Consider the following 27,290-nt stretch of genomic DNA (forward strand, 5'->3'; position numbering starts at 1 on the left):
AGTTTGCTGGCCAATTAGGAACAGAGATACCATGGTCCTTAAACCAGGTACTGGTAGCTTTGGCACTGTGTGCAGTCCAGTTGGAAAATGAAATCTGCATCTCCATAAAGTTGGTCAGCAGCAGGAAGCATGAACTGCTCTAAAACTTCCTGGTATATGGCTGTGTTGACCTTGGACCTCAGAAAACACAGTGGACCAACACCAGCAGATGACATGGCACCGCAAACCATCACTGATTGTGGAAACTTTACACTGGACCTCAAGCAACATGGATTGTGTGCCTCTCCTCTCTTCCTCCAGACTCTGGGACCCTGATTTCCAAAGGAAATTAAAAATTTACTTTCATCAGAGAACATAACTTTGGACCACTCAGCAGCAGTCCAGTCCTTTTCGAAGCGAGACGCTTCTGACACTGTCTGTTGTTCAAGAGTGGCTTGACACAAGGAATGCGACAGCTGAAACACACGTCTTGCATACGTCTGTGTGTAGTGGTTCTTGAAGCACTGACTCCAGCTGCAGTCCACTCTTTGTGAATCTCCCCCACATTTTTGAATGGGTTTTGTTTCACAATCCTCTCCAGGGTGCGGTTATCACTATTGTTTGTACACTTTTTTCTACCACATCTTTTCCTTCCCTTCACCTCTCTATTAATGTGTTTGGACATAGAGCTCTGTGAACAGCCAGCCTCTTTTGCAATGACCTTTTCTGTCTTGCCCTCCTTGTGCAAGGTGTCAATGGTCGTCTTTTGGACAACCGTCAAGTCAGCAGTCTTCCCCATGATTGTGTCACCTACAGAACTAGACTGAGAGACCATGTAAAGGCTTTGCAGGTGTTTTGAGTTGATTAGCGGATTAGAATGTGGCACCAGGTGTCTTCAATATTGAACCTTTTCACAATATTATAATTTTCTGAGATACTGAATTAGGGATTTTCCTTAGCTGTCAGTTATAATCATCAAAAGTAATAGAAATAAACATTTGAAATATATCAGTCTGTGTATAATGAATAAATATAATATACAAGTTTCACTTTTTGAATGGAATTAGTGAAATAAACAAACTTTTTGATGATATTCTAATTATATGACCAGCACCTGTAGTTTAATTAGTATATATATATATATATATATATATATATATATATATATATAAAATTATACGGTGGGCTCTTTCATTTAAGTAACTTCACTAGATGACCTGATATTATTGTTTTTCTTGTATCAGGTTCCACCTAAGCAAAACATGTAAGGGGGTTTGTTTGTTTGTTTTTTGGTCACACTTTTACAGGAATGAGTATATCTAGAAATGTCTTGGCTAAGGAAGTATGTGAGCATTTCTGTCCTTATTGCCCAGGAGAGACATGTTTATTAATGACACTGATTTCAAGAGAATACGTGCTTTTTTTCCTTTGAGATGTGAAATCCTGTCTAATGTTAAAAACGGTCCAAACAGAGCATATCTTTATCTAAAATATACTATACGCTGTAAAAAATGGCCAACTGTGGTCACTCATGAATTATATGATGTGGGCATGTGTGTTTAGTGCATCCTCATTTAAAACGGTTCATAACCGTCATGACAAGAGCCTCTCAGTGTACCGTCCATGTATTTGGAGGGTCAGATTGTTCAGTAACATTTTATAATGACAGTTAAATGCATGATTGAACTCCCTGTTTAGGATCAAGGACTACAGGATTTTTTTTCTTAGAAATGAATGTAGGGTACTTACAAATAATTGGAGCTTGAAGCACTTTTAGCAGTAGTTTTTTTTAACACTGCATTGTTGCAGTTTTAGCATGAACAGCTGTTTCATATTGAGTTCCTTAAAAGCAAGCAAAGCCTTCTCTCTCACACATGTAGTTCAGATTTGTTAATACATTCACAGACTATGTATTTTTGTGCAATAAATGTTTTCTCTTATATTCCATGTACTTAACACGTTTTCACGTTTGTATTTTTTGTCCACTTTCACACATTTTCCTTTCCTTCGTCACTGGAATGTACAGCTCATCACTTGTTCAGAGATGTCTTAGTTGCAAAAAGCAACTGCGGTCTTTTCACCAAAGCATGGTACTTTGTACCAAATACAAACAAACAAATGTAGTACTTTGCTAAAAAGAAACTAAACTGTCTTAACTTAACAAAGCATCTCACACAACTCATTATCAAAATGTTTTATTGATTGTTTTAATTATTCAGATTATGCCTTCAAATCATCAGGAGTATCAGGCTGACAGGATGGATGACTGGCTTTGAAAGCATCAATCTCAATTAAGGTCTGGTTTAACCTTCTGATGGTAGGGAACTGGGACATATCCACCTTGAACCTTTAGAGAGAGTCTACATTATAGCATTTTGCATTGCATAAACGTTAATGTCAGCTCTAAGGAGACATGTCGTACCTTTCAGCGTTGTAGACTTGAGGCACAAGACAAATATCTGCCATGGATATCTAGAAGCGTAGCAATGTTTCAAAGCATGTTCAGACTGAATTTAGAATTCTTAAAAACTACTGTTCAAACCTTTTAATAAATTAATATTTTATTCAGCAAGGATGCATTAAATTGCTCAGAAATGACAGTAAAGGCATTTAAATGTTACATAATATTGCTGTTTAAACAAATGCTGTTCTTTTTGATGAATATAATTTCAAACAAGAATAAATTATATTTTAATATATATTCAAATGGAAAACTTTTTTTCACAATATTACCATTTCTACTCTATATGTAGTGAGCATAAGAGACTTCTTTCAAAATCATTAAACAAAGCAATATTTTGAACAGTAGTGTATATCACATAATGCTAATTATATTCATAATATTCGATTTATTTGATAAAGTACATGAGGGTTATTACCTCATCGCCAACACAGTATTTCCCTGCCGTCTGCTTCAGGATAGGCTCTAAGGCTTCAAATAACACATGCGATAAAAGTCAATTACACAATTAAAGCAATCAGCTATGAAGTAGTGGTCGACAGATATGTGTTTTTTGACTGCCGATATCTTGGAAAGCATGGGGGCGATACCCGATATAAAATAATAAATTATTGTATTTAATATTTAAGAAGTTTAAATCATTTGACAATGGATTCAAAAACAAAACATGCTTATACTTTAGATGACAGTATTTTTCACAAATAAATAATTATTTAATAAAAATATAATTAAAAAGAAAGTAAACACTGTAACCAAAAGGGCACTTAGTATTCTGGGAAGTTTGTGTGCATTAGGAAACATATTTTTCAAATAAAGCCAGGGTAACCCTCATTTTACATACAGCACACAGTGAAAATGACATGCATATGACAGTGGGAAAATGCATAAAGCACAGCATAATTTGAAATCACGAGTTTAACGCATTCAGTTCACACAGACAGACCATCACTCACAGAACACGTGATCATGCTGGATACACATACACATTAACAAGATCTCACAGCTGGATTCAATTAAGTTTGCAAGGTTTGTGAAATTAAATGTTCATTAGTCATTCAAAGATTTGTTTCAATTATATGAATGCATATTTGCTTAATGCTGATGGCAAACGAGAAAGTATTATAATTTTTGCCTTTCTATTACTAATCGGCCTAATATAAAAGCAATCGTTATAATAATTTCTGTATAAATTAATTCCTTTGTTAAACCATTTTATCTGATTATTAGACAGACTTCTATTTGTATTAGACAGAACTGTTAACTATGACGACGAACAAGAAAGAGAGTGTGAGTACTGTGTGCGCTCAGGCGTTGCCTTTCTCAGCGATGTCAAAATAAAAGTCACGCCTTGAACACATCGGCCAAACAGAAAAACTATAGCCGATATTTGAAAAATGCCAAATATCGGCCGATATATCGGTCGACCACTACTATGAAGTTACAATATTTGCAGTAAAATGTGTTGAGACCACTGATCTATATATGACTGGATCGCTCATCGCGTTCTAAACTGCCAACAGGAAGTGTTCGATCCGCCATCTAACTAATCCCTACCAGCAGAGAGCACCATTGAGTCACATTTTAACCGTTGACCTAAAATAACTCGATTTGAAGCAAATCAGTCAAACGGGATTAGTTGTTATGTCATGTGTACGTAAATACATTTTTACTTCAGGTGTTATCTGCAGTGCTTACGGTCTTTTGGGGCAGGATAATCAATATATTTAAATAGTTTAGGTAGGTGTGTCTGTGAGATGACTGATCAAACACAAAATATAGCCTACTTCTTTATGAGCATATTTATTAAGGAATTATTAAACATGAATGTATTAGTATCAGAAATGGATTTGAATATATTACAGTGAATAATACAATTATGTTGTTAATATTGCACTATAATGAAATGAAAAGCTTAACTTACTATCTCTGCACTGTATATAGTCAATTTATTTCTCTAAATAAATTCAATGATTTCAGAATGAGCACTTTGTCGTTTGTTTTAAATGTTGAGGTCGTGTCCATCAGATTTTTATCATGTTCATAATATTCGTTACTGTAATGAACTTAGCTTTTTAATAAGCAGGGGAAATTCCAGACATTTAAAAAAAAAAATAACCGTTTACATGCCTAGGGTGTTTGCATTGTAATAATGTACGGAGATATTTCAGATTTATAAATGCCGACTTGTTAGATGATGTTTTCTTATTAAAATCATACAATTTCATATTTATTCAATAGAACGTTTACGCACACTAGGGATTAGCAATATGGCGGCGCGGCGGCTTCACTTTAATGATGTCATGAGAAATCCAGTTTTATATTATAGATCAGTGGTCGAGACTGTTACTGCAGCAAAGATAAAAATTAAACTGATGGTTTAAAGGACCATGAGATGTAACTACACTGAAAGAAAAAACTTAATGGGAAAAACTAACCCTCAAATCCTCGGTTGATGAAATGCTGAGCCCACTGTACCTTCTCTGCTCCAATTTTCTGAAGCACATACAGATTCTGAAATACAGCATTATTGGAAATAATGTCTTCAATCTAATGCTTGATTGATATTCCTTAAATAAAGCACTGATGCTAAATACTTGCTTGTAGAAGACAAGTGTTTAACTTGCAGATGAAAACCTGATACTTATGAAAACATTATAGAGACTTGAGTCTACAGTCCCACCTAAAACCATTCAAACAACTTCTTTATGGTTGAAATTGTTACTTTGTGCAACTATAAACACACTTTCATGTCAAACCTGGAGGGGCTGGATCCCAGACGCGATGATGTCACAGATGATGCGGACCTGACCCCTCTGCTTTGGATCTGCAGGCAGGAGGCGGGGCTCTGGACGAGTCTCCTCAATGTACTGGATGATGGCCAACTGTGGTAAATAACAAAACTATGTAAACATAGAAATAATTTATTTCTGTGGGCTACAAAGCAGAATGCATGTTCTTACCGACTGAGACAGGGTGATGCCATCAATGGTGACTGCAGGCACTTGCTGCATTGGGTTTATTGCCTTAAATTGATCTGTAAGCTTGTGAAAAAAAGATAATTATTTGAGTTAACATGGAGTGTTATAGACACGGCTAGTGCAGAGATTTCTGCATATATATATATATATATATATATATATATATATATATATATAACGTTACCTGTTGCCCGCCATCCTTGATGAGATTTACTGACTTTTGCTCATATTCAATCCCTTTCAATGCAAACGCTGCAAATATTAAAACACGTTTAAATTACATTAGAAATTAAAAACATGACATTTTACATGCTTGAGAGAGATAGATGATGGATGTATTCAAGACTCACCTATACGGACTCTCCAAGAGCATGAACTTCTATAATATCCATAAAGAACAGGCTAGAACATGACAATATAACAGTCAAATAATGCATTACAAACAATAACTTCGTTAAAGATAAGAAACAACATATTTAACCTTCGCTTGTGTCGCCATAGCATGCATATAGCAGTCCAGTTTCTACTGAAACTTTACAAGAAAAACCCACTACTTAGTCAACCAATGAGATGTACCACCGATAAATCCTCCTCCTGGCTGAGTTTCTCGTGACTAAGCAATTTCAGTGGACTTCGGAAGACACATCGGGAAATGATTTCGTTTGTGTGTGCGTTTAGATGCCTGTAATCGATCAGCTGCAGTGTATAGAATGTACAGGGTTTATGTATTTACCTTGATTAAACGTGCAGCTGATGCACTCATATTAGACTTTCGATTCCCGTGAAGAATGGATTTCGTTTGAGATGGATTTATACACAACATACACTGTAGCAGTAATGTTCGGTTTACTAGAGAGAACTTCTTATGAACCGAATCTCGTTGAGGATTCAGTCGAACCGATTCGCGAGCAGGTTGAAATCATAGACAGTAAAAGAAAGGTTGAAATGTGTTCGTTTTGGAATAAACGGTTGCTGGGAACAATACTGTTTGTAACAATATTGGATATTATTAATGTTAATATATTAAAAAAAACATTATTATGTATTGTAATTAATAATATTCTTATTTGTGTTGTTATCCATAGTGTAATAAAAAATGTTTTTAAAAACAAAACACGTGACACAATATTATATAATCGAAAACAATTAAACAACCGTTTTACAAAAAGAAAAAAAAAATCATTGCATGACTCAAACGAATCTATTTTTACATAGATTCGAGCCGTTACAGCGAATCGATTCGCTAAAATGATTCACTAAGATGACTTCAAAACATTTTAGGCTAGTTCAAAGCAGTGATTTGATTTTGTATCAGAACCGAAAAGATTTCACCGAGCTAAATGGTAAGAAGGAACTGCATCAAAAATGGCGATTCACGTTCTAATTAATAATTTACAGGTTTATTACCCTATCTCTTCCTAAGTAACATCTCTCTCGCTTATGATGTGTGCCTGTGTCATCAAAGAAACGCCTTTCAAGAAACGCGCACTGCCATTGGTCCCTCTTTAGACAGGTCTAACCAATTAGATTTCCTGCATTATGGGGGAGTATTTGTCTTAAGCGCATGATTGGCTGCTTGAACACAATGTCCCGCCCATTCTTAAAGTCACAGAAGCAAAAGCGGATCGTCTGCAGGGCGCAGGTCTCGGCGCACGTCCTCTGGCGGGGGTTGGACGCACATCAGGGGGCGAATACAACACATAAACCTACGAATTCCATCATGGCAGCGACATTAATACGTTCCCTTGTAAAGAAGAGGGTAAGAAACACAAAAACATTGCATTTTACAGTCATACACGTAGTATGTGTGTTGTCAAAGTATGAACTTCACAGCCAAACACCACGAGCAGATACTTCGCTGCACACGAGCCACCATCAAAGCAACAACTATATATATAATACACTATAAAAATAGTATACAATATTTTGTAGAAATTGCGAGGAGTTTGTAGCCTAATCACCTTAATTATAGTGCCTCTGTTTTTAGAATTTTGCAACAGTTTTTGTCAAGTTCAAAGTGCTACTAAGTGTCACCACACTCTTAGAAAGCATTGGACTTCATGCACGAATACATTTTTGCAACAAATGAGTCCTATGTGCATTCAGAAAAGTAGCTTTTCTTTAACTTAAAGATATATTTTTTTAATGTGTACCTTGATCAAAAGCTATATCTCCCATTAATTTCCTCTCTGTGCTGATTATGAACCAAGGTAAATGTAAGTGCACAGCAGTTTTACATGAGGTTTAATATACTGACTGACATCTATTGAAATGATCTGCCCAGACACCGTAATGGAGATCATTTAATATTGTACCTGTGACCTGTTCTGCAGGTCCCTCTTCAGATGGGAACCGTGTGCTACTCCTCCTCTGTGGTAAGTTCATCAGGTATCGAAGAACAAGTATTGTGCCGAAAGAAATGTGAAAAACATTGTACTCTTAAAATCACTTGAGAATTATGAGAATCAAGCAGACAATGATCTTTGTATAAATATTGCTTGTATATCCAGTTGTTCTAGGTCTTCAATGGATTTTAAATATCGTTTCTTAAGCATTTAACCTGTACACAACCACACACCTGAACCTTGCACTAGACTATATGACTTCGATCTTTCATTCTAGACTTTTAGCTCAGTTTCATAAGGGGAATAACACTAGTGTTGTCTTTGTAAAGACTGGAATACACTACACAACACATATTTTAAAACCCTAGGCATCAAACACTTGCAGACCTCGATTCATCCAGACTGCAAATCAGGTTAAAAAACTCTGGAGAAAAGTGAGCTATTCTAGTCTTAAAACGCAAACTATCATCTCATCAGTCACTTGAAAAAGTTTTTATTGTTATAATTGTTAATTAGTTGTGTTTTATGTTTGCCGTTTACATTCATGTTACACAATTTTATCTGTCCTTTCTCAGTCCACCGCCAAGTTGTTCATTGATGGAAAGTTTGTAGAATCCAAGAGTCCGGAATGGTTGGACATTCACAATCCTGTAAGTTCACACTGTACTAACAGACATCAGTTTAACACACAGCAGTTTAACAGATTACTGAACTGACCATACATAGGCCAAGTTAAACCGATTAGATTAATGTGGTTTAGGCACATGTGATTTTTGTTAATCAACCTGACTAGAAAACACACAACACCTGCATTACTTTTCCTTATATAAACCATCATTCAGTATATACAACGGCTTCATTTATTGTTGGTTCTTTAAAAATGATTGCTTATTGATTATTTAGTTAACAATGTGCAAAAGGAGCAATTAAGAGAACATTAACTAGTTTCTAAAGCTTTACTGTAATCTGCTTTGCACAGTAGATGCCGTAATAATTGTTTGTTCGTTTCTTTGCTCTATTCACTTTCTATATTTAAGGAAGTCTGGTTAATATCACATTAGAGTGGTTTAAAAGTAGTATGTGTTTTCGGTACAGAAAAGGTGGACATTTTTTTAGTGGCTTTGGCATACATTTTAAGAACTAATTTTTGTGTTTTGGTTGTTATATGCAGGTGAATCGTTTGTGCTTTGTTTTTATGTTTAGTTAATGTAACCGTATAACCATTGTCAGAAATCAGATTTTTTTTTTTTTTTTATAAGTGATCTACTGTATAAGTTCTTTGCAGATTCGAGGCTACAAACCAGAAGCGGGTATGTAATGCATATAATGACTATGCTGTCCCCAGGCCACCAACGAGGTCATTGGTCGAGTGCCAAAGGCCACACACGAGGAGATGTTGGCCGCTGTGGACTCATGCTCACGGGCGTACCACACCTGGTCTGAAATGTCCATCCTGGCCCGCCAGCAGATCTTCCTTCGCTATCAGCAGCTCATTAAAGACAATATAGTAAGTTACTGCTGCACATTCTCCGCTCATTTGTTTTGCTTTTTTTGATTCATCTTTCAATCAACACCTTATTTTAGGGTTGAAATGAGCATAATTTAGGTCTGATTTTACTAGATCCTGTTCTACACATTTCTTGTGCTCGTTAAATATGGATACTAACTGTAACACTGGTGGATCTTCAGTTTAAGGGTTTTCACTGGGATTTCATGGCAATGAAAAACCTTCAGGTTTGGAAATATTTCAAGAAGCTGTGGGAACCCTGCTTTCAGTAATTATACAAACGGTTGTTGACAGTGTTTATTAATAGTCCTTTATTGATTCGTAATGTGAATAGTTAAATGGTAGAGCTAGGGCAACTAAGGCTTCTTAATTTTTTTATTTTTTGGGGGGTAGTTTATTAAAAAATTGCAGTTGTGATCAAAAATGCATTTTTGAAATTATTGTTTGTTAAAATAATAATAATTTATTTTTAATTTTTTATTATTATGCATATTATTTTATAATTGTCATCATTAAATTTGAAAATATAATAAAATAAAAGTATTTCTGTTGTAATAATACTATTTCACTGTCAAATAATAAAACCAAGAACTGAAGACAACATCATAATAGTATTCTTAAAATACAACTGTAAATTACCATATACTGTATGTCTGTCTTAATCAAAGCATCAAGCTTTTTTCATGTGGTTCATGTGGAGTTCATGTGGAGCAGTTACTGCTGACTAAGCCACTCTGAAACACTGGATCATGAGCATATTTATTGAAATAAATTCCAACGATTTTGATGAATGCACTATGCCATGCTGTAGTTATGGTTTTATTTTGATTAATCGTTCTGCCCCACTTCCTGCTACTTGTAAATGTGATTTGATTTGTTTCAGAAAGAGCTGGCAAAGCTGATAACCCTGGAGCAGGGAAAAACCCTGGCTGATGCTGAGGGCGATGTGTTCAGAGGACTGCGTGAGTCTCACTCTTGAGACCGTTCTGTAGTTATATTGAGGGCAGTTAGTTAATTACTGAATGTAGTAGTTATTTAAGATCATAGAGTGTAGAACATTAAAAGAAATATTCTATTATTTTCAACCCAGTGACTGCAGTATTTACCGACACATACCAGTGATGCGCAGGTCAATGTAATAACAACCCGCACCCGACCAAAGTTTTTAAAAAGTAGCTAGTAGCTAGTAGCTAAGTAGCTTTAAGTAGCTAGTAAATGCTCATCGTAGCGTCATTGGGCCATAGACGTAGGAACTAGCCAAAAAAAACCTAAAAAACAAACAAAAAAACCTTAATATAACCTATTTTTGTCAAGAATTATAAAAATTCGTCAATGAGCTCATAATTTGTACTAAAATAGTCTAGTCTGGCTATATCTATTTTGATGTTTCTGCATGTTCAGCAGACAGTGAGGTTCGCGTTTGTTCCGTGCAGACTGGTTAATAACACGTAGATTACTTCTGTTTAACATTTAATTCGTAGTTATTGTAGTTATTCATCCAATAAAGTGTAGGCCTATGTATTTAAAAATTGTGTCTAGTAATATATAAATTACAAAGGTTTAATTGGCATCTTTATTTCAAATGACCCGACCTACCGCAACCCGAATATCATTAAAAATATTTTTGGATGACTCGTAACTAGGGATATGCCGGTATCAAATTTTCCTGTTGCGGTTAATTGATAATGTTTTTTTCCACGGTATACGGTATTATCACGGTATTGAAATTTTGTTTTAAAAAAGTGGTCATAATACAGTATAACAGGTTAAATAACTTTTTTTCTTATAACAAAAATAACTAAACATTTAAAACAATAAAGCAATACAGAAAAATATATAAAAGTTTAATGTTTTACACATTAAAGTGCAAAAGAACTATAAAGACCAATAGGTATCCCTTTACAATAAGACCCATTAGTTAACCTTAGTTAATGCATTAATGCATAAGGCAAGGCAAGGCAAGTTTATTTATATAGCACATTTCGTACACAATGGTAATTTAAAAAGAAAGTAAAAAAAAAAGTCATGAAAAAAAATAATCACAAAAATAAAAGAAGCAATTTAAGAACTTGAAAATGATTTAAAAATTGACTTAAAATGAATTTAAGAAAATGGAAAATGATTTTACATAAAATACAGAGCAATACATAAAATATAGTGTAATCAGTTCGGACATCGCATTGTGCTCATTCAATAAATGCATAGCTAAACAATGAGCAATAGCTACATTTGCTATAGAAGTTATTAATCTTTGTTAAAAAATACAAGTCTTAATTCATGTTAGCTCGTTAAATAACACAGTTGCAACTTACTTTTTTTAACAATGTGTTATTAAATATTGGAATACCTAAGATTAATGAATGTTCAGAATAATTTTTTCATTGGCAGTTTGTTAACTAATGAAGCCATAATGTAAAGTGTGAATGAACAATAAAAGATCAAAACACTTTCAAACAATATCTAGGGCATTTGTAGTCCAGATAAAAAAAAAACATATATATGAATGTTTGTAGATAAATAGCCTATTAAGTCTAAATATTTCAGTAGTTGGCTCTGTAATAAACAGCATAGGGAAAACACAAATCTGAATGGTTATTTAAGATTATTTTTATGTTTACAGGTTAAGGGCTGCATTTAGCGCCATCTGCTGTCAGAGAGGGAATGTGCTTTCATTCAGCGTGTCTCTCACGTGTTCCTCCATGTGCTTCTCATGCGCTTGTTTACATCAGAGCGCACGCGCTCTTTCAAGCAGCATACAGCGGTGTGGTGCATTTTAAGCAGCTGATGGGAATAATATTCTTAAAATGCATTCCAAATTCTGAATAATTTGTAATGTATATTTATTCATGGTATTTAGAAGTGCCCACGATATAGTGAATATTAATCACCGAAATATATCGCATTACCGAATACTGGCACAAGTCTACTCGTAACCGCGGGTGACCGCAGACACACGCTCATTTTGGATCAACCCGCGCATCACTGACACATACTGACTGCTACTACAGACAATCATTTTGACTCATACTTTAGTATGTGTAAACAAACAGGATGCATTTACAGTAAATACCCTTATAGAAGAGCACAACAAATGTGTGATAGAATCAGCTCTGTTTGTGTCTAGTTACTGTATGTCTAGTCATGACCAACTCAAAAATATAAACCTGATAACTAATGCTTGGTATCCTTGTAAGAATACCAGGAAGTGATGTTATGATCATGCACATGCTGTTAGTCATGTACATCTAGATGTTCTGCCCACTGTAGGAATGATGTTGGTAACACAAAACCAGAAGTTCCCCAATCTAAAAAAAGTAGTCTCAAAGGACAATTAATACTTTATTTTTGGATTCACAATTGATTTTTTTTAAAGTGCCCCAATTATGCTTTTTCGAATATTGCCTTTCATGCAGTGTGTAATGTAGCTGTATGTGAATTAGGTTTGAGCCGATAGACGATGCCATCGCCAATGGCTGATAGACATCATGATGTTGAGCCGGCATAGTGATCTCCCCCCCCCCCCACCCCCTTTTGAATGAACGATTGTTTTTAGGTTTACTTTCGAGATTCGTGATTGCACAAACTCCGTGTATATAGCAGTACCACTAACCACACATTTTACAAGATTATACAGGTCCTTCTCAAAAAATTAGCATATTGTGATAAAGTTCATTATTTTCCATAATGTAATGATAAAAATTAAACTTTCATATATTTTAGATTCATTGCACACCAACTGAAATATTTCAGGTCTTTTATTGTTTTAATACTGATGATTTTGGCATACAGCTCATGAAAACCCAAAATGCCTATCTCAAAAAATTAGCATATCATGAAAAGATTCTCTAAACGAGCTATTAACCTAATCATCTGAATCAACTAATTAACTCTAAACACCTGCAAAAGATTCCTGAGGCTTTTAAAAACTCCCAGCCTGGTTCATTACTCAAAACCGAGATCATGGGTAAGACTGCCAACCTGTGAGAGGGTAAGACACAGAAAGAAATTTCTGAACGAACAGGCTGTTCCCAGAGTGCTGTATCAAGGCACCTCAGTGGGAAGTCTGTGGGAAGGAAAAAGTGTGGCAAAAAACGCTGCACAACGAGAAGAGGTGACCGGACCCTGAGGAAGATTGTGGAGAAGGACCGATTCCAGACCTTGGGGGACCTGCGGAAGCAGTGGACTGAGTCTGTAGTAGAAACATCCAGAGCCACCGTGCACAGGCGTGTGCAGGAAATGGGCTACAGGTGCCGCATTCCCCAGGTCAAGCCACTTTTGAACCAGAAACAGCGGCAGAAGCGCCTGACCTGGGCTAAGGAGAAGCAGCACTGGACTTTTGGACAAATTTTGCATGTCATTCGGAAATCAAGGTGCCAGAGTCTGGAGGAAGACTGGGGAGAAGGAAATGCCAAAATACCTGAAGTCCAGTGTCAAGTACCCACAGTCAGTGATGGTCTGGGGTGCCATGTCAGCTGCTGGTGTTGGTCCACTGTGTTTTATCAAGGGCAGGGTCAATGCAGCTAGCTATCAGGAGATTTTGGAGCACTTCATGCTTCCATCTGCTGAAAAGCTTTATGGAGATAAAGATTTCATTTTTCAGCACGACCTGGCACCTGCTCACAGTGCCAAAACCACTGGTAAATGGTTTACTGACCATGGTATTACTGTGCTCAATTGGCCTGCCAACTCTCCTGACCTGAACCCCATAGAGAATCTGTGGGATATTGTGAAGAGAAAGTTGAGAGACGCAAGACCCATCACTCTGGATGAGCTTAAAGCCGCTATCGAAGCATCCTGGGCCTCCATAACACCTCAGCAGTGCCACAGGCTGATTGCCCCCATGCCACGCCACACTGAAGCAGTCATTTCTGGATTCCCGACCAAGTATTGAGTGCATAACTGAACATAATTATTTGAAGGTTGACTTTTTTTGTATTAAAAACACTTTTCTTTTATTGGTCGGATGAAATATGCTAATTTTTTGAGACAGGAATTTGGGGTTTTCATGAGCTGTATGCCAAAATCATCAGTATTAAAACAATAAAAGACCTGAAATATTTCAGTTGGTGTGCAATGAATCTAAAATATATGAAAGTTTAATTTTTATCATTACATTATGGAAAATAATGAACTTTATCACAATATGCTAATTTTTTGAGAAGGACCTGTATGTTTGTCAGTGGTACTGAGGATCTGCAAATCATTTGCCATCGTCCGCAGTCATGTCTCTTTACACTGTGACTACACTGGACGCGACCATTGTCGTGTGGCACTGTGCAGCATCAGCTAAAGACCATCTACACTGGACGCGAAAAAGCGACCGTTAAAAGTCATTTGAAATTTGTGTCAGTACGTCATAAATAGAACGCGGCATTAGTTTACTTTCGGGGTATTTGTGGTGTCACGCCACTCCGCGCCGCATTCAGTGTAGACCGCATCATTGATTATACGGAGTTCTATTGACTGATCTGTATATGAATCTCTATTATAGATCAGTGGTTCGATTAGTATTTTGTCGCACCACTTGCATCTGGTGTAGCCACGGTGTGCATCATTAGTTGTTTTCCCTTATAATTCACTCTTCGAGCATAACCACCACCCGCCCCCGTGCACTTGCCCCCGCCCTGCCGATGTCATCGTCCATCGCGATGTTTCATTCTAGACATCGTCCGATGCCAAATTTGTAGACATTGCTCAACCCCAAAGTGAATGTAAACAATCTACCAAGTTGTAAAGCCAAAAGTTTGCGATAAATAAACACTGTAGCTTGTTCGTGTGGTTCAAGTGATGTCGAGAAAACGCTGTCCTATGCTATGAAAGTAAATTTTATTTTATTTTCACGGATGAAAGATTTGTTTATTTGGACCAGCTGGCTCCACTGAATCACAATCTGTATGTTTAATAAATAATACATATTGTTTTCTATTGAGCGTTCAAAATATGGAACTATGGCAACGGGCATATCGATTCCAACACGTAGACATCAGAGCACAGTAGGCTCACAGAAAGGAGGGGCTTAGAGGGACTGAAGTTTATAACTGCTTCAAACTAATTGTTTGAGAATCGTTGAAAAATGAGGTGATATTATATTTTTATTCTGAGAAAATTAAAGTATTTTTTTTACCTTGCATTCATGTAAACCTATTGCAGGAGACTCCCAAAAGAGGAATAACCATCTTAATGAGGTGTGTGTGTGTGTGTATGTATGTGTATATATATATATATATATATATATATATATATATATATATATATATATATATATATACACACACACACACACACAGTACAGACCAAAAGTTTGGACACACCTTCTCATTCAAAGAGTTTTCTTTATTTTCATGACTATGAAAATTGTAGATTCACACTGAAGGCATCAAAACTATGAATTAACACATGTGGAATTATATATGGAATTATATACATAACAAAAAGTGTGAAACAACTGAAAATATGTCATATTCTAGGTTCTTCAAAGTAGCCACCTTTTGCTTTGATTACTGCTTTGCACACTCTTGGCATTCTCTTGATGAGCTTCAAGAGGTAGTCACCTGAACTGGTCTTCAACAGTCTTGAAGGAGTTTCCCGAGAGATGCTTAGCACTTGTTGGCCCTTTTGCCTTCTGTCTGCGGTCCATTTTTTATTGAAAAATGACTAAGAAATCTATAATGTATAATGTTTGTATTTTTTAAACTTAAAAGAATCCTGAAAACAAGTAGCATGATTTCCACATAATGCAAAATGCATTATGCAAGTGTGTTACCCTGTGACGTGTATCCATCACGAAAGTGGGATTCGAATGTTAGGATATACAGAGTCGGTTCTTTCTTTTGGGAGACAGTAACTTTATTTATCATGCACTTTCGGCTTTACAACTTTGCATATCATTTACATTCACATACAGCTACATTACACATTGCATGAAAGGCAATATTTAAAATGGCATAACAGGGGCACTTTAAAAAGGGTGTGTAAAGATTTCTTTAGAATATCTAGCACTCTGAATGATTTATTTGTGAATGAGACTTAATCAAAAACTATAAGCATCACAACTGTTTTCAGCATTGATAATAATAAGAAAAGTTTTTTTTATTTTTTATTTTACAGTATTTATTTGATTTTTTATTAAGGTAGCCTTAGTGAACATAAGATACTTTTTAAAAACCTTTAAAAAAAAATCTTACCAACTCCAAATTTTTTAATGGTATTGCAGTTCTTTTACAAGCTTCACATTTCCGCTTCATTATACAGTAAGTAGTACTGTATTCACTGTGAAGTTATTTTCTATTTTCGGTTATACAGACTGAAATCAACTAAATAAAACACACTTCAGATAAAGCATTATTGGCTGTTTGGGCCTAAGAAAAGTCTTTGGCCCCATAACTGTTTTTACACATTTTGTTTGTGTGCCTTCCCATTATTTACTGTAGTTGTTTGTTGGTCTTGCAGAGGTGGTGGAGCACACCTGCAGTATCACATCCCTTATGCTGGGTGAGACCCTCCCCTCGATCACTAAAGACATGGACACGTACACATACCGGCTGCCCATCGGTGTATGTGCCGGAATTGCCCCCTTCAATTTCCCTGCCATGATTCCACTGTGGATGTTCCCAATGGGCATGGTCTGTGGGAACACCTATTTATTGAAGCCCTCGGAGAGAGTGCCTGGCTGTGCCATGATGCTGGCCAAACTTCTGCAGGACGCCGGGGCTCCGGATGGAACATTGAACATAATCCACGGACAGCATGATGGTATGGAAATTATGGAAGCTGAAGGGATATAAATATTTTAACCACATTATGATCGAGATTCTGTGTGCAGATAACAAAATGATTTTTGTCCCCATGTGCTATTATAGCTGTGAACTTCATCTGTGACCATCCTGCCATCAAAGCCATCAGTTTCGTAGGCTCCAACCAGGCTGGCGAGTACATCTATGAGAGAGGCTCCAGAAATGGCAAAAGAGTGCAGAGCAACATGGTTGGCTTGAAGAAGTTAATGGATTTCACAGAAAACCATATTGCATATGATATTCTGCTCTGTTATGAGCAACAAAAAGTTCACCATAAAAAAGATTTTTTTTGTTCCAAACCCATACAATTCTGGTTAAGCTTCAAGGGGTTTCTGTCGCTTCATTGAAACTTATATCCAAAAAGGTCTTAGGATTTCATTCTCTGGGTTTGGAATGACATTAGTGTAAATTTTCATTTTTGGGTGATCTATCCCTTTATGATGTCTAAACTTCTTTAAATTAGTAGTTCCATATTATTTACTTAATTCCATGGAACATGAAAGGTGAGTTTTGAAGGACATCCTGGCCACATGTTTCAACATACTGAAAGCTATTGAACAAATCTTTTAAATAATTTTTTAACAACAATGAATTTATACCACAAAGGTGGTACAGAAACACGTCTGAAGTGGCATTTAGGTGTCTTTACACACTATTTAATGCTGCTCAGAGGTGGCATGAATGCATTTACACAGCAAATGCACTTTTATCAAACCATCATCAGTCAATAACTGCACTGCATTAACAAAATAGGCCTTTTTTAAAATCTATATAGTCTTTGCATCTTTGAAGTTTGATACTGCTCATGCATTTTCATTATATAGAAAAGATTGGTCAGGATGTTCTTGAAAAAAAATCACAGGAGGGGAGTAATTGGCTAAAATTTATGATGCTACAATTTTTTTTGTAACATGACAGTTACAACTTTTTCCCATCTATGTAGCCTGCCTACCCATGTGTATCTGTTTCTCAGCACTGCAATGGCCAGATGGAGGCAGCATTTCGTTACAAATGAATCCGTGTCATTCTGGTTCATTCTTAACCTCCACAAAGAGGCTGCAATTTTAGACTCAAGATTTAGGAAACTGGAGATTACCCCTGTCCATTCTTCATAGCTTTGAGTGTTAGCATGACGGACTTAAAGATGATGAACAGCAGTGTAAGATACGCATTATTCATATGCCTTGTATTTAATACAGCGTATCCCACCTCATTTGCTCCCACTGCAGATAAACTTCACTTTCTGAAACCCCACAGCAGCTGGATCTTATGCCAGTATATTATAAATATGTTTTCAAGATGGTAAACTGAGGTCCGTCAGATTTACTTCCCCCGCTTTTACTTTGCCTATTTTCACTTATTGTATTAGAATTTGTCATTTGGTGAAAATGTGGAGCTGCTTCCTTACAATCTAATTTTCTGTTCACCAGGGGGCGAAGAATCACGGTGTGGTGATGCCTGATGCCAACAAAGAGAACACACTAAACCAGTTGGTTGGTGCTGCTTTTGGAGCAGCAGGTCAGAGATGTATGGCACTTTCCACGGCTATCCTCGTAGGAGAAGCTAGAAACTGGTTGCCTGAACTGGTTGAACGTGCAAAGGGTCTCCGTGTCAATGCAGGTACTCAAGCTTTATTATATTTATCAGTTCTGATTCTAAAGAACCCCAGTACTGCACATTTTATGTGTCTCACAAAGCTGATCCTGTTTGGGCAGAACACGATAAAGGCCAAAATATGTCCACATGAGTTATCGAGTTTGTTGCATGTAGCAAATGTGTCCATATGCACTTGCAAAGGTTGGCACACTCCGCTGTTTGTTAGATGGAGCAAAATAAGAAAAAAAGTTAAGTATACCTAGTGAAATAATCTTAGTTAGTCATGACAGAAGCCATGCAACAACATTTTTAAACCAATGAGTTTTTGCTCAACATTGAATATGCCAGTTGGCTGTGGTTCTGTTGGATCCCATATAATATTTTGCTCTCAGTAAAAAATAAGAAATGTTTGTTTTGGGGTTTTCTTTTTTAGTTTTTCTGCCAGTTAGGACACAGTGACACAATATTGACCAGTTCCGTTATTTCTATTTCTGGGGCTACCAAGACTAAGATGCACTGTGCTATACCAGGAAAACCTATACCTTAAATATCACAAATAGATTATTTCTCCATGACGTTCAATTGAATAAAATCTCTTTTTGTCCACAGTTCCTTTCTATGTAGAGTTTCTCCAAATTCATGCCATTTCTTTTATCCCTCTTTTTTGGCCTTTTTGTTGACCACCCATGCCTTCGTGACCACACCTCTCCCAGAGCAACTTAAAGCATGTTCAGCTCAACCAGAGGATAGATGCACTATTTGTCTTGGTTATGCCACAAAGCAGAAGCACATTTTGTGGTATAAAGGGGACCAGAAATTAGTTTGGGCCGATCAAATGTTTGAAAAAAAAAAAAAAAATCTGCCGATGAAAATTGTAATTGTAATCAAAGAAGGTTAACCGCAGCTGCTATTCTGAAACCCTGTAACAGCCCTCAAAGACATACTGCCTCAGGGTATCTAAAATTGTGTTTGTGGATGTAAGTTTTTTCATATGTGTACAGTATGTGTTTGCATATGTCAGAACCAATCCCTTTGGTTACAACCCAGTAAAAAGGGGTAAATTAAAGGAAAGTCATCCCCTGTATTCAGCAAAAATCAACAAAACAAATGATACAGAAAGCATTTCTCCAGATTTTAGGATGCCTAAACTTCTGGTTAACCAACTAAACTGTTGTTTGGAAGAGAAACCGCTACATTTTCTCCCAGCTATCCACCAAACTCATCTAAAGTACAGTAATAATTCAGCAAATTGGTGCATCTAGGTTGTGCTCTGAATTACAAACATATTTAATGAATAGTATGTTCTTTCAGAAATTGTAACATAGTGCCACGTGTGATGAAAATGAAGGATTTCAGAATGAGTTTCCATTCTGACGGTTCAGACTAAAACATGTTGTCAGCTTGTTATTGCTTTGGTTTGAGGGAGTTTTCCATAGCTTCTTAATCAGGTCTTTATCTTTCTGTTATTTCTTCTTTAAGGTGACCAGCCTGGAGCTGATGTGGGACCTCTTATCTCACCTCAGGCCAAAGAGCGAGTGAACAATCTTATTCAGAGTGGCGTGGATGAGGGTGCTAAGGTGCTACTTGATGGCAGGAATGTAAAGGTCAGGGGTTACGAAAACGGGAACTTTGTAGGACCAACCATTGTTAGCAATGTCACGGTGAGAGCTACAATACCTACAGTGCAACTTACTCAGCCTCATGTCGTTCCAAACCTGTATGACTTTCTTCTTTGAAACACCAAAAGAAGATCATTTAAAGAATGTATAATTTTTTTAATCCATACAGTGAAAGCCAGTGGGGTTGTTTTGGGTCCAAATGACTTGAACTAAAATGTAAAATCTTATTTTGCATTCCATCGACTTAAGAAAGTCATATGTTTGCAACAACATGGCAGTGAGTAAATCTCTTTAATTGCTGTAAGTTTGGATATGTATCATGCAAAGGCCTTGTAATGTTCTACACTTGTTGCTTGTCCTAATTTAATTTCAGCCGGACATGAAGTGCTATAAGGAGGAGATATTTGGACCCGTGTTGGTGGTACTGGAGGCCGACAGCTTGGATGATGCCATCAGAATAGTCAATAAGAACCCATACGGCAACGGTACTGCCATCTTCACCACCAACGGTGCCGCGGCTCGTAAATACACCCATGAAGTTGATGTTGGACAGGCGAGTTTTCTTTCAATCTTTTTATACATGCTAGGTTTAAAATACAAATTCCCAATGCATCAAACTTTCATAACTGGACTAACTTGCACAAAGAATGTAAAAGTTGAAATTAGTGTAACTTGACGCAGCATCTTAAAATCACAGCTCCCATGTGTGAGAGCAAAGGTCATGCAAATCCGTCTAGCACGTTTACATAAAAAAGCAATGGAAAAGTAGTACATCGGTATGGAAAAATGACCCCTAACAGTGTTGAAACGGTATCTGTGTGACTTGAGATGGGTACATGCAAGACCTTTGCTAGACCTCGGTCAGTCTACGACTGTGGAAAACTCCCTCCTTACAGACGATGTTGTTGTTCGCTTATGTCGTATTAGGCACCTCCACATGTCATGTAGGCTCTTGACAAGACCTTTGAAGGTGAAGAGTTCCAGGCAACCCTCTAGAGTAAATATTAGAACATGATGTAAATGAAATGTGTAAGATTCCCTTGGCGCCACTCCCTCACCCAAAACCAAAAAGCACAGTTTAGATACAAGTGTTGCTTCTTTGCCAGCCATATGTAATGTAAAGATCCAAAATGTATGTAAAGACAGTGTAAATGTATAAACATTTTTTTTTTTTTCATTTGGGCTTACCTTGTTTGCCACAGCTTTGAAAATGTACAGCTGTGACCAGAAAACATAGTTCATAGCAAATATGTGCTTTTTAATAAAAACAGCACTATGCATAAATATTTTGCTAGTAAAGCCCAAAGACTTAAATTAAACTCAAAAGGAATTCCTCGTAACCTGTTGTTCTGGTGGTTATGCAAATGCGCCCCCTTTTTTACCCAGTTTGTTTGCCCGTGGCGAGCAGCTCTGCGATTCACATGCTGGAGTACACTGCACGAGCCATGTGCTGAGCTGGCCTCCAAAGCCCCCGCACGCGAGAACCTCCTTTTGCTTTTGCTTTTTTTTCTCTGTCCACTCCCTCACGAGTCACCTTCGGCCAGAAGGCTCAAATTGTGCAACTGCATTTAAAAAAAAAGCTCTGCCAGTTTCCAGCCTCACTCCACCCCCAAAAATGTAATGTTTTGTTTAGTTATTCTCTGCATGCATTGCTTTTCTCGGCTGGTACACAAATGATTGTGGCTTTAAATTGTGTGTCGACTGCTTCGTCAACACATTCAATAGAATGAGCTGATTGTTTCACACTGAAAAGATGTGCAAGTTTCTTCAACTTCAGACACGTTTATGGCTCAGGCTTTTATTTTTATTAGAACTAATTTAAACAGATGTTATTGCTTTACTATTGTCACATACTCACTTTGAATCTTTAAAGTGTGCATGAAATGAAAATTCTGAATGCTGAATGCATAATAATTGATTATATTGTGAAAGATTCACTTAAATGTTTAATTATAATTTTTTTTTTTTTACTTTGTAAAAATGCCATCATTGGATCTTCCAGTGAAGCGGCAGACTTTATTCTGGTGATAAATGCTAGACTTCCCTGTCTTTTTCATACAATCAGGCTCGCATTCAGATCTTCCTCCATCCAGTAAACAATTAATAAATGAAACAACCAATTTGTTTCACTCACTATTTAAAAATATGAAGATCCGTCAGAAAAATATGAATTTTAAATATTAAATCTACGATAATCTAAAGAGTGTAATAATCTTGACTCATTCTGTGCGTAGAACTTCTTCCCCCAATGTAATATGAAATGTGATAAAAATCATATTTTTGTGCGTCATTTCAGGTTAAGCTGTAACTGTCAGTTTATGCAAAATATAATGTAATTGCATACATGTAGGTTACAGAAAGGAGAAGAAATTGGTCATTTTGTTTCAGAAATGTCAGTTTAGTCAAAGAATGCTATTAAACATTACGTGGTGGAGGTAAGACTCTGGAAGGAAGTTATAGTATATATATATATATAGTTTCTTTTTTAAAGTCCACAGGGCACATAGTTGAACAAACTGCTTTTGCTTGCTGTTTAGTAAAGGTTAACACTAATTTTAAACTGTAGTTTTGTTAAACTTTCTTATTTTGGGACTTTAATTGCTACATTGACATTGAAGCGCAGAGGGCATGCTCTTCAATACACACTGAAAAAGGTTACATTGAGCAGGGAGACTAACGTGAAGCGGTGATGTCTCTCCCACATGGTGTCTAGCGACACGAGGAAAACATACAGCTTTCTGCAGCAGACAAAAATGCATTTGCATCTGACAGGTATGCGGATGTCTTAACTGTCATCAGGGTGTGAGTGTGTCAGATATGTGAGATGCAGAGAACATGACTGCTCAAGAGGCCAAACGCAGCTGACTTCTGAGATACATGTTAATGCACTGCTTTTTTTTATAGATTGGAGTTAATGTACCGATCCCAGTCCCACTGCCCATGTTTTCATTCACCGGTTCCAGAGCTTCCTTCAGGGGTGACACCAATTTCTATGGAAAGCAAGTAAGTATTTGCCACTGGATATCAGGGTATTTTGCTGTGAAGAATATGTTTATATTAGACACTGAAACACAATAGTCTTTTAACTCTTTCACTCTTTCACTGCCAGCATTTTTATAAACACTTGAATGTGGGTAAGTTTCATACAAATAAAAAGCTAAATTTTGAACAAAAAAATTTTGTTTTTGTAAAATAATACGTCTCGATCATATTTAGAATGATGATTAATAAATAGATGGAAAAGATTGCTTCCATCAACTCCTACAAAGTTTGCACGAACCACTTCCTGGGTCAACATTTCATTTAGTAACATTAGGCAGTTTTGATTTCTATTCAGTTTAATCTTTGATTGTGTTATTTTACATATGCATCTTATTACATATGTGATTTCTTGTTTCTGCTGTTTCATCGCGTTTTGATCCAGGGATTCAGTACTCATTCAGAAGATGTGTATTAGCGCCTCCTACTGTATAACAGTGAAAACATGGAAAGCCAGAATAATCCATCAATGGCAAGGAAAGAGTTAATAATTTGGACATTGTAAATGAGGACTACAAGGGGCCTAAGTGCCAAAAATTGTTAATGAACATTATAAACAATGAATTTCATTAGCAGTTAGCTAGTGACAACACTTAAAGGTCCCGTTTTTCGCGCTTTTTTGAAGCTTTGTTTGTGTTTACAGTGTGCAATATAACACGTGTTCATGTTTCGCGTGTAAAAACACAGTATTTTTCACACAATTCACCTATCTGTATACCGCTGTTTTCACTGTCATAAAAACGGGCTGATGACTTCCTTGTTCTATAAAGCCCCTCCTTCAGAAATGCGTAACGAGTTCTGATTGTGCCAGCGGTTCCTGTGTTGTGATTCGACACCAGCTTAGCGCAGGCTGCCCTCCTGGAAACGCGATTGGACTAGTTTTGGACTAGTTTTGAGAAGCAAGTGGGCAGGATTTGTTTTGAAAACCTGGCAATCCTGATCTGAACCATAGACAGTAAAAGAACGCATGTGCTGGAGATGTACTTATAATCACAGGAGCGCCTTTACTGACGAGATGAGCATGAAAATCGCGTTCGATTTTTTTTTTTTTTGCACAGCCCTACCATCTAGTTAACAAAGCTAAACAGCGTTCCCTTTGTGTAATAAGTTACAGAAACTGTTAAACGCACCAACTTAAATAATAAAATACACTTACCGGTTGTGGTCCATAAACAACGCCTTCTCCAGACAAAGAGGGAACTGCTCCATCTTTCAAGAATAATCTTTGTGCGAATCCGGCATTAAACTGATTGAGATTGAGGAAGCTCGCTGTCCTCAGCAAAATGTGCTGCACATAGTTTTACATGTGGATTATAATTTTCGGGAACCGAGTTAAACATAAATTGTAACCATTGATCTCGAAGTACAGCGTCCCTGGGAAGCCCAAACAAAGGTGATTGGACTCCGAGATGAAAATAACAGCGTTTCCACGACATGGCAAACACAAACGCAGCTCTTCCTCTTCTCCGTCGGAGCGCAACAAGACCATGCCGCCTTTTTGTGTATTCCTGTGGGCGGAGGTTGTCAAAAAACTGTTTTAGTGACATCATTACTGCAGGAACTAGAGGGATGTAGTCCAAACCGGTCGTTCGATGTAGGCGAATTCTGTTAAATAAAATATCTCGCTTGGCATTGAACTTTCATAATAAGATATTATTTATACTCTAACAACAACATTATACACTAACTAAAGTTTAAAACATGGGATCACGAAGAACGGGACCTTTAAGATGAACACAAATAATTTTCCAAATTGCTTATTTGGAAGGAATTTGTTTGAAACATTGCAGAGGGAAATCAGATTCATTGTAGATTTAGGCTTTAAATTGAACCGTATTGAACCAAATGTTGCTAAACGCTTTGAAAAGTAGAAAACTTGTCAGGAATACTGTTTTTCTAATAAAATACGGAAATGAAGATATTCAGATCATTTATAAAATTAATAAAAAAAATAAACAATTCCAAATTGACAATTAAAAAATTGCTGTTTCAATTCTACCAAGGATCAAAACAATTTCATGATGAACCAGCTACAGTTTAAAATCAGGTCACATCTGAAGTGTGTCTATTTCGGTATAAAATTTCATCAGCTGTAGTTTGTCATAAAACAATGACTGACATGTTTTGAAGCAAGTGGTTTATTGCTCCTGCCAGCCTAAGTTTGCCAGCCACCTGCCATTTCTCATGTGATGTCATTGTCATTTTGAGAGTGTATTAAATAGATGACTAATCTTGAGTCATTGTTTAGTCTGAAGTATTTTGCTATTCTTTCCATCGCAGGGCATTCAGTTCTACACACAAATCAAAACTGTTACCGCGCAGTGGAAGGCAGAAGATGCTACACTGAAGTCCCCCGCCGTTACCATGCCAACAATGGGACGTTAAGTAATTAATAAAATGTTGCCGCCAAAATCTTCAACAATACTTTTAACTACTGTACAGATTTATATTTTCAAACATACTGTCATATGTAGTTAAGTAATTCCAAAATTGTGATTTTTGTTCAACAAATGTAGCATGTGTTGCTTTAGACACATTTGTCAAATGGTTTGCCGTTCTTACCCTGATCTAGACGGAAGTTTGTTTCAGAAGATAATTGCTCCACATTCATCACTAAATTTACTTTGTGTTGATGACCTGTATTTAGTCTGTATAAAGGTTGAGTTCTACAACATCTACTTTTGATAGCTTGCTGGCTCTTCTGAACTGTTCAACTAGCATATGTTTCGTTAAATATGAATGTCTATATAAATATGCAACATTTGTGAACTGTTGTTAAATAGAAGACTGCTTTGGCCTGTTTACCTCAATAAACAAGAGAATGAATTTGCTCTTCTTAATGTTATCTATTTTAGGGTACATTTACACGACAGTGGTGTGTTAAAAATGTAAAAGTTTTACCTTTGTGCTTTTCATGTATTGTCAAAATGATCCACAAAAATGACTTAAATGCTGTAGTATGTCAGGCCAGTAGTTGACAATAGCCGTTTTTCCATCCAAAGTTGCGAATTTAACTTTTAACATTTGCGAACAAGCCCTGTTTCCATCCAACGAGTCAAAGAACAAAATACGCTGGTTAGTCAGGATTTACCATCCCGTAGCGCAAAATCACATACATTTTTTTGATGCGCTTGAAGGAATTTATTCACGAAATGCATTTCCATCTCCCATTATTTGAATTGTCCCTTTTTCGCACAAGTCAAAACCACCTCAAGCAAGCATAATTCATGCATTTTTATTTGAAATTCAATGTTTCCACCACTCAATTCTGATGCGATACTTAAAAATGTGCATTAAAAGCAGGGTGATGGAAACCCAGCTAATGTCACTTTGTAAAGAAACACTATGTGAACATAATATGAATGTGAATTATGACAATGTTTTTGCAAATTTGCATTTTGTAGTTTACATGGAGACAATATATATATGATTTGACTCCTGACGGGTCATGATTCTTGGGTTATAAAGAACTTATGATGTGATTTCTTAGCAACCCTGTTTGTGAGACAGCACTCTGTAGTATGCCATTAATTATGGTGAACCAGCACGGAGAAGATGCAAAGCTGAGATAAATTACTCTGGATCTTCATCTTACAGCTTGACTGCACTGTCTGCTAAACAACCAACCTCAGATGGAGTAAATCTTGGAAACACTTTGTAATTTGCATGGCGTCCTTTTGGAAAAAGCTGACAAAGCCAAGAGATGGGCTGGTTTCTTATGTGGGCAAAGAAAAATGCAGAGACAACATAAAACGGTTTTAACTGTGGTGAGCATATACATTACCTTTTATTCCACTGGATACTAAACATGTGGTACATTATCCTAATCCAATATCCTAATAACTGAAGCATCAGTGACTTATGTTCAGTTACCAAAGTCTAGCACAACAAAAATGACATTTCTTTTGTAATTTACTCACCATCATTTCATTCCAAACTTCCAGGCTTGACATAAGTCAATAAGGTCTAGTTG

General features: G+C 36.6%; 2 protein-coding genes across 4 annotated transcripts; one reads left to right on the top strand and one right to left on the bottom strand.

Moving 5' to 3' along the window:
* Positions 1 to 2,160: 2,160 nt before the first annotated feature.
* LOC132111749 (maleylacetoacetate isomerase-like) lies at positions 2,161 to 6,307 on the bottom strand. Of its 2 annotated transcripts, none has more exons than XM_059519339.1 (9): positions 6,152 to 6,307; positions 5,769 to 5,820; positions 5,603 to 5,670; positions 5,401 to 5,481; positions 5,197 to 5,322; positions 4,876 to 4,951; positions 2,859 to 2,911; positions 2,402 to 2,451; positions 2,161 to 2,326 (listed from the first exon to the last, which is right to left on the bottom strand). In XM_059519339.1, exons 1-9 carry the CDS (start codon positions 6,239 to 6,241, stop codon positions 2,200 to 2,202), a joined length of 723 nt encoding a protein of 240 aa, XP_059375322.1. In that variant the 5' UTR covers positions 6,242 to 6,307; the 3' UTR covers positions 2,161 to 2,199. The 2 variants fall into 2 exon arrangements, with proteins under 2 accessions (XP_059375322.1, XP_059375323.1); XM_059519340.1 differs by lacking the exon at positions 6,152 to 6,307 and adding an exon at positions 5,900 to 6,096.
* Positions 6,308 to 7,025: 718 nt separating this feature from the next.
* On the top strand, positions 7,026 to 25,758 carry LOC132111732 (methylmalonate-semialdehyde dehydrogenase [acylating], mitochondrial-like). Of its 2 annotated transcripts, none has more exons than XM_059519313.1 (12): positions 7,026 to 7,177; positions 7,752 to 7,790; positions 8,339 to 8,413; positions 9,109 to 9,270; positions 10,154 to 10,232; positions 16,720 to 17,022; positions 17,130 to 17,251; positions 18,494 to 18,683; positions 20,139 to 20,320; positions 20,652 to 20,831; positions 23,183 to 23,281; positions 25,598 to 25,758. In XM_059519313.1, the coding sequence occupies exons 1-12, from the start codon at positions 7,139 to 7,141 to the stop codon at positions 25,700 to 25,702; spliced, it is 1,575 nt and encodes a 524-aa protein (XP_059375296.1). In that variant the 5' UTR covers positions 7,026 to 7,138; the 3' UTR covers positions 25,703 to 25,758. The 2 variants fall into 2 exon arrangements, with proteins under 2 accessions (XP_059375296.1, XP_059375294.1); XM_059519311.1 differs by having other exon boundaries at positions 7,027 to 7,177; positions 7,752 to 7,793.
* The last annotated feature ends 1,532 nt before the right edge of the window (positions 25,759 to 27,290 follow it).

This window comes from Carassius carassius, chromosome 31 (assembly GCF_963082965.1).
Source record: "Carassius carassius chromosome 31, fCarCar2.1, whole genome shotgun sequence".
In the NCBI taxonomy this organism is placed as follows: domain Eukaryota; kingdom Metazoa; phylum Chordata; class Actinopteri; order Cypriniformes; family Cyprinidae; genus Carassius; species Carassius carassius.

Excerpts from the sequence above, each read along its gene's own strand:
- LOC132111749 (XM_059519339.1), bottom strand. The coding sequence starts at position 6,241 with ATGTTGTGTATAAATCCATCTCAAACGAAATCCATTCTTCACGGGAAT. Across the intron at positions 5,482-5,602 it reads TCAAGGATGGCGGGCAACAG|CTTACAGATCAATTTAAGGC; the intron begins GTAACGTTATAT and ends TTTTTTCACAAG. Across the intron at positions 4,952-5,196 it reads CTGGGATCCAGCCCCTCCAG|AATCTGTATGTGCTTCAGAA; the intron begins GTTTGACATGAA and ends GCTGTATTTCAG.
- LOC132111732 (XM_059519311.1), top strand. The coding sequence starts at position 7,139 with ATGGCAGCGACATTAATACGTTCCCTTGTAAAGAAGAGG. Across the intron at positions 17,252-18,493 it reads AAAGAGTGCAGAGCAACATG|GGGGCGAAGAATCACGGTGT; the intron begins GTTGGCTTGAAG and ends TCTGTTCACCAG. Across the intron at positions 20,832-23,182 it reads ATGAAGTTGATGTTGGACAG|ATTGGAGTTAATGTACCGAT; the intron begins GCGAGTTTTCTT and ends TTTTTTTTATAG.